The 7,298-nt window shown below is 56.4% G+C and overlaps 1 protein-coding gene across 2 annotated transcripts in view; it reads right to left on the bottom strand.

The window, feature by feature from the left end:
* Nucleotides 1-1,384: 1,384 nt before the first annotated feature.
* The window catches only part of PSD4 (pleckstrin and Sec7 domain containing 4), a 35,064-nt gene continuing 29,150 nt past the window's right edge, over nucleotides 1,385-7,298 (bottom strand). For both annotated transcript variants that reach the window (XM_046661750.1, XM_046661751.1), the window contains exons 13-17: nucleotides 5,901-5,971; nucleotides 5,656-5,819; nucleotides 4,991-5,135; nucleotides 4,644-4,787; nucleotides 1,385-3,092 (exon numbers count right to left, since the gene is read on the bottom strand). In XM_046661750.1, the coding sequence (XP_046517706.1) occupies nucleotides 2,835-3,092; nucleotides 4,644-4,787; nucleotides 4,991-5,135; nucleotides 5,656-5,819; nucleotides 5,901-5,971 (782 nt within the window). In that variant the 3' untranslated portion in view covers nucleotides 1,385-2,834. The remainder of the gene's footprint in view (nucleotides 3,093-4,643; nucleotides 4,788-4,990; nucleotides 5,136-5,655; nucleotides 5,820-5,900; nucleotides 5,972-7,298) is intronic.

Here is a 7,298-nt window from a genome sequence, read left to right as displayed (position 1 = left end):
AGAAACAAGTGAATGTCACCAGCACACAGCCAGATGGAGCAGAGAGGACGAGAGCCCAGGGAGAGGTTACATCAGAGTATCCCTGGGTCACAGCAGCCGCAGGGCCCTGGCAGCTGAGCTCCCGTGGATGCAAAAGGAGGAATTGAAGACAAACTTCCACCAGCCTTACGGAGCCTGAGCCCATCCCCTTCTGCAGAGGTGGACCAAGCCACCCCTTGGCTGGGAAAAGAGGCTGGGGTGAGGACCAGAAAGTCAGACTGTGGAGTCCCACACCCCAGGATTGGGGCTGGGGCTCACTCAGTTTTCACTTTCATAGGTCACTTGGGACAATTCTGTGGGGAGCTCTATGTTGTCCCCATAAGGCTCCAGAAATTTCTTTTCTCTCCATCTGCAAGATGTCGAAGTTCCAACCCTTTACTGGGTAGAGACTTCCCCAGATGGTGGGCAGCCTGGCCTGGGCCACTGTGGGACACTCAGGGAAGTGGAGGGTCCTGGTTCTGGTGATGGCCGGGGACCTTCAGAATGGCTTCCTGGCCTTTAAGGAGCACAGACCTGCCGCTGGACACCTGAGCCAGGAAGCTCGGAAGATGCAAGCCCGCCCCCCAGTGGCCACATGTCATAACTGCAGCCCAACAACCCGGGCTCCACCTCCACAGGGGTGCCTGGGCAGCACTGGCCAGGTGGGACCCCGCTGCCCCATCACCAGGTCCTGAAGGCCTCACGTGCCTAGATGAAAGGGAAGTGCCGGTTCTACATGAGCAAAGAAGCATCGAAGTGTTACACAAATGCACGCATGCAAACCTCTGCCTTTTTACTCTGGTTTTAGAAATAAGGATACATGTTCAGTGAGGTCAAATAACCCACTCAAGGCCATTTAGCTTGTAAGCATCAGTCCTGGGCCAAGTCACGTCCATCTGATGCTAGGTTTCTGCCACAATAAAATGAGACAATTGGACTCTGCTGTGGCTGTTAACTGTCACTGCCCATCAGTTACCACAGGAGCTTTAAAAATACATTTCCGTGCCCCTGACCCAGACCTACTGAATCTGGATCCCTCCGCGTAGGGTGGGAATGTCTTCAGCACCCCTCCCCAGCAAGACAAAGTGTGTCTCCATACTAACAGCGGGGAACCAGAGGGCAGGATAATCATCTCAGAGGTCAGGGGTATGCTTAAATCATTTTTGAGTCCCCTAGTACTGGCCCATAAAAAGTGGTCAGTATTATTTGTGAAATGAATAAATGAATGAGTGGATGCATAAATGATTCTGAGGTCCCCTCCAGCTTTGATAGCGTCTGAATGTGTGACTCTGGCACATGAACACCGTGTTCTCCACACATGCAGTCACACACACAGACATCAATATACACACTCTGCACACCTTCTTTGTTGGCCTGTATTTATTGCGCACCCATTGGGTGCATGGCCCAGCCCTGGGCCCTGGTCGGACACCCCTCACGACCCTCAAGGGCCAGCCCCGTTTGGTGGAGTCCCAGGCCCCAGGGCTGGTTACAAGCACGGACGGGAGGAGGGGGCCCAGCAGGAAGGCTGGGAGGCAGTGCGTCAGCCAGCAGGCAGCAGTCGGGCAGCAGAGAGGCCCCTCTTGGCAGGCAGCCTACTCGTACACTTGGCTGAACAGAGACAATGGTGGCTGCTCCTTCAGCCCAGCTTCCTTCCCACAGGCAGAGCCCCAGGTCTGTGAGTGGCCGGAACCTCCCCCAGAGAACATGCCCAGCTGGGAGGCAGCCAGAGGGCAGCAAAGGAGACTTCCCAAGGAGGGCAGCAAAGCCCCCTGTGAGCTGGCCAGGGGAGGGCAGGGGTCCTGGCGCCCCTTGGGAATGGAGCTTTGAGGGACTGAGGGACAGGGCATGTGGAGAGAAGGCAGGCCTCCACCACAACCCTCACAACTCTCCTCAGCCGTGGCTCATCCCAAGGGGATGCCTCACCACCTCAGCCCTCTAGGGGTCTGCACCTGGAGAATCCCCTTCCCTGCCTGGGGAAACAAAGGCCCCTTGTTCCCAGGGTTCTCCACAGAGCTCTGAGGCCCCCGCCCCTTGCGGCCCTCACTGACCCACCCTCACCGACCGCTATTGGCTCTGCTCTGTTGATCAGCAATTGGGCGTGTAAGGCGGGGCCTCTCTCATTTGCCCCTGGCGCATGGATGATTGTAGGGGAAAAGGAGACAAAGGCACGGGGCCCCAGAGTCAGCCTCACTGAGCCCTTGAAGCCTGCTGAGTCCCTGCACCTGCCCAGAAGGCTGCCCACTCAGTGGGCAGGCCCTGAGCCACCCTGCTCCCTCAGTCTCATGAGGCTGGTTGGCGTCTCCGAGGACCTCTCCCAACAGGTCACATGATTCCCAGAGCAAGCCCATCCTTAGGGCTGAGGGTCCTCTAGCTTGCCAGCCCAGAGGCCTCTGCTGCCCCAGGCTCTCTCCTGGGAGCCCAAGACCCATGTGTGCTCTGATTCTCAAACAAGCACTCAGCTGCCCCCGGGCCCAGGAAACACAGCCACTCTGGATCCTGGAGGATTGGAGAGTGACATAGGACAAACTCTGGGAGTGGAGCCAAATCCGTGACCTCCCTCATCCCCCGGGAGTGCTCAGGGACTGGGGCAGCTGAGGGACTGCCATAGCGGCGGGCACCGAAGTATTAGGAAAGTTCCAGTGAGCGAGCGAGGGAGGGAATGAGGACCACGGGAAAATGGGGGTTGCCGTTCAGCAGCGAAGAGAAAGGCCTCGTCCCCCATCATGGACCCACTGAAAAAAGGCTCCTCCGTGGGGTTTCATCTCAGGTCCACCCCGCAGCGTGGGGCCAGAGGCTGTGAGGGGGCACCAGCCTCAGGGCAGATTGCGGTTGCGCTTGGGGATGATCTTCCGGTAGGTTCTGCGCTCTGAGATGTTTCGCTTCACCTTGGCCGTGGTGGGGGCCTCGTCCTGGTGCAGGGATGGGCTCGAGTGGGACTTCTTCAGGCTGGGCTTGGGCTCCAGGGTGCCTCCAGCTTCCTTCCCCAGCTGCTCCTCCCACAGGTCCAGGTCATCTGAGGGGCAGCGCAAACGGGCCACCAGCAGCTGCACGTATGTCTCATAGCGGGTTTTCTGCAATACACAGGCCCTACCACCTTAGTACCACCCTGGCTCCAGGCTGAGACGAGGCTGGAATCATGAGGGACAGACAGCTCACAGGTCTATGAAGCTATGGCGATAAAGACTTCTGCAGAAAGAGGGCCGGACCAACAGCTAGCGTCTGTACTGTGCTTGAGCAACTAGACTTTGCAGAGCACAGCAGTAACGTGTCAGAATCCTGCAGTTATCTGGGTAGGATTATAATAACACCTATCAGCTCAGCCCTGCTCTCATAGCCAACACCTTGTAGTGCTATGACTAACCTCTCTAGAACATGCTACATCTACAAGACACCAAAAGATCTGGAATCCACGAGGCCTGAGATCTGTGCAGCACTGCACACAAACAGCTCACATCTGTACTGAACCCTAATTGAGTCTGAACAGCATTTTAACAATTGGCATCTGGAGAGCGTGATGCTAACTACCCTCACATGTTTAACACTCCTAAGGCCTCTGTATCCTTCGGATACAGTTCCCAGCTTGCTGCTTTCCTACCCTCCATCCCACTGGATCCTCCTCCAGCCCTGGGAGGTGCATGAACCATTGTCTCTGCTTCATAAAAAGGGAAATGAGACCTAGGGAGGGCCAGTGGCTTGCTCAGGTCCCTGCTAGTCAGTGGCAGGGAGAGGCTGGAATTCTGCAGGCAGAGCTGGGTCTTATCGGCCACACTAGGGACCTCTGGGAAGTGGTCCAACCAACAATAAAAGGGATGAGCCAGAAAGGGGGAGAGAGAGAGCAGCGCCAGGGCCAAGGGGCACGGCCAGGAGGCAACAAGGAGGCTCCCTTCTCTGGTCTCCACCTCTGGATGGCCTTTGACCCCCTCTGTTCTCACAGTGCCCCTCACCCACCCCTCCTGCTTAGGGTCCCAGAATGTGCACCCAAGTGAGAACAAAGCAGAATTTGGGGTGAGTGGTGGGGGATTAGGAGATAAAACACTTCGGCCTCGATCACAGAGCTCATGAAGTTCATTCCTTAGTTAAGACCATAAATGAGGAACGGACGGGACCAGGAGCAGGTAAACTCATCAGGTTCGGCCAATTGTTTAATCTCTGCCTGCCTCAGCTTCCTATCTACAAAACGAGGCCAACAGTCCCCACCCCGAGGTGTTAGCTACCTAAATAAGATAACCCATGCAAGTCATACAAGTTCCATAAAAACTGGTTATCATTATTAGCTATGGATTAGAGAAAATAATTCAGCCAAAATGTAGTCTTTCCTTCAATTTAGGAAAAGCCAAATATACTACTCTTGGGAGAAAAAAAAATTAGAAAAATAACGTCCGTGAGTATTTCCAGACAAGCAGCTGCTCTGTACCCCCAGGGCAAGAGGAGAAGGGCCCTGAGTGCACCCGACACACACTTTGTGCACGCGTGTGCACAGACAGCGCACACAAGTGCCAGCCCCGCCCGGAGCAGCGAGGGGGGCGACGGCTGCAGGGATGAAAGCGGCCGCCAGAGGGCGGAAGAGGGTCAGCTGACGGGGCGGGAGAGGCCCTGGCAGACGGGGAGCCTCGGCGCCTCACCTCGTACTCCAGGTACTCCTTCCGCAAGCGGTAGTCTTCCAGCTCACGGCCTCGGCCCCGCCGCTCCGGTAAGTTCCTCTGCAGATCCAGCAGGTCGTCGGAGGCAGCGTCCAGGCAGTTCTCGTGGGATCGATGCTGCTCCTCCTGGGGGCGGGAGACGGTGGGGGAAGTCATCCCAGCCCCCCCCTTCCCTGGCTCAGGTGCACAGCCCACGCCCCCAACTCCGTTCTCGGGTCCAGGTGCGCAGCACCCCACCTCCGTTCCTAGGCCAGGTGCGCAGCCCCGCCCTCCCATCTCCCCCCCCGCCCCGGTCCTCCGGTCTGGGTGCACCCCGCCCCTTCCCGTACCAGGGAGCTCTGGGCGGGGCCCACGGGCAGGATGGGCCGCACGAATCTGCGCTGGGAGCCAACCGCGGCGGGGAAGGGCGGCGCCGAGTGCGTGGCGGCAGCCAGATTGATGAGCGCAATCCAGGAACTCATCTCCTTGGCAGTGCTGCGGGCAGAGCAGGGTGTAGGTCCCCAGGGCCATACAGTGGGTCAGGTCATCTACCCCCCATCCCAACCTCATGTGGTCTGCAGAGCCTTCCAGCCGCTCAGGACTCAGAGCCTCAAAAAGCCACAGCCCTGCTACTAGCAGAGGTGGTTGACCTCTGCTGGTGGTTTTGCTCATCGGTTGCAGGGAAATCTGGGAAGGCAATGGATTTTATATCAAACGTCAAAAAATGCTCAATTGTTAGTGACTTCCTGGAATCCTCTGATCAGAACTGGGAGGCCCAATCTGGACTTCCAAGGAAGAGGCTGATGCATTGGCAAAGTGGGGCAAGGGCAGGGAAGGGAAGCAAGAAGCAGCCATATATGCAGCCTGGGACCCCTTCCAGTGCAGCGTTCTAAGATTTCCTGGTCAAGATGGCAGCTCCCACCAGGACCAGGGCCAGCAGCCATCAGAGGGTGCAGGGGCTCAGGGGAGAGGAAAGCTGGGGCCTTGCCGCTTGTCTGCCACCCCAGGGACTTACGGTGCCTGGAAGAGGTAGAGGCGCCAGTCAGCAGTCCGCAGCTGGAAGACGTGCGGCTTCTTGGTGTAATGGGTAGCTGGGGTGGCCAACGAGTGGTGCACCCCCACGGGCTCGTCCACCATCTGCCCCACCAAACTCTCCCCCTCAGAACCATGGTCCTCTCCCTGCCACAGGGCACAGGGGCTCAGAAAAGAGGTTTTCATCCGTTGCCCACCCTCCCAACCATTCAGGGCCTCCCTTCCTACCTTCAGGAAGTAGAGGACCATCCCTCGCAGCAAAGTGTGGAACATCTTCCAGCCGCGCTTGCCCCATGGCGCTGCTCCAGGAGCAGAACACGGAAGTGGGCAGTGGCACCCCCATCCAGACACACTCAGACACACACAGTCCCTCTCCCCGCCTCTCACACCAACTCCAGTCCCTCCCCAGGGTTCACATAAACACACAGAAGCAAACCAACACAAAAAAACATATATTCACAAACAAGCATGGACCGTGTCTCACACACAGGAGTCGTACTTGTATTAAAGAGAAAACCACAAGCCCAAAATGGCATCCCTCATGCTAAAGCCCATAATACCAAACCTAGATTTAATACCTAACCTAATTGCAGTTTCAACCTCTCCTGGAAATGTAAATCTTAACCAGTCTGGAATCTTCCCGTCACCACCAATGAGCTAATCTGTCTCCTGGGGCCTCTCCATACCCCAGAGCAAGAAGAGGCAATCTGCCGTGATAAACCATTGCAGTCCCTTCCCCCCCAAAAAGGAGGACGTCTCGGCCCAAAAATAATCCTTTCTTTCCTTTTGCTAATAGCTCCCTTGCCCCACCATTCTTCCTATAGGAACCTTCCATTTTGTACAACCCTTTGGAGTATATCTCTGCTCGCCAGATGGATCACCTAATAAAGCCAATTCGATCTTCAGATTTACTCAGCTGAATTTCGTTTTTTAACACTTGGAAACCAAAACAGACAGAGAACTATTCTCTGCATACAAAGGTGGATGATCACGCACACCCTCCCCGCTCTACCCTCTCCAAACGTGCCCATCCACAGGCAAGGTCCACTCAGACATCTTTCTGGTCCCTCCAAGCTGATCTCAACTTGGTGAGCCCATCCAGAGAGGCAGAGGGCTCATGTCCTTGGGCAGAAGGCCTGCCTCCCCATGGTCACCTCCTGGCCTTGCTCACGCCTTGTGGCATCTCATAGCCAAATGCTAGTTCCCTGGCCACTCACCACACCCCATCCAAGCTCAGACTTCCTACTGCTCTGGTCACACCACTGCCCTGCTCTAAAGCCTTTGGCTGTCTGCAGAATGAGGCCCAAATGCCTCTCCCATCATTCTCTTTCACACGCCAGTGTTTGGAGCAAACTCTGCCCGCCCCTTTCTCTGTGGGAGATGCCCTCTGCCCAGCTGCAAATACCCAGACCCTCTTCCTCCAAGGTTCCGCTCAGATACCATCCTTTCCCAGAAGCCTTAATTATCCCTGTCCCCACATCCCACCCCCAAAACAAAAACTCCACCCTTGCCTTCCTCTGCACCCCGTACATGACCTAGGCCTCCCTACACCCCTCAGCTCTTCCTACCTTTTGTCCCATCGATGTGCTTGTCTAATTTCCGCCTTACCACAGGGGCTCTGGGCCA

The sequence above is a fragment of the Equus quagga genome, chromosome 5 (genome assembly GCF_021613505.1).
Source record: "Equus quagga isolate Etosha38 chromosome 5, UCLA_HA_Equagga_1.0, whole genome shotgun sequence".
NCBI lineage: Eukaryota > Metazoa > Chordata > Mammalia > Perissodactyla > Equidae > Equus > Equus quagga.
This window is presented reverse-complemented; position numbering and strand designations above follow the sequence as displayed.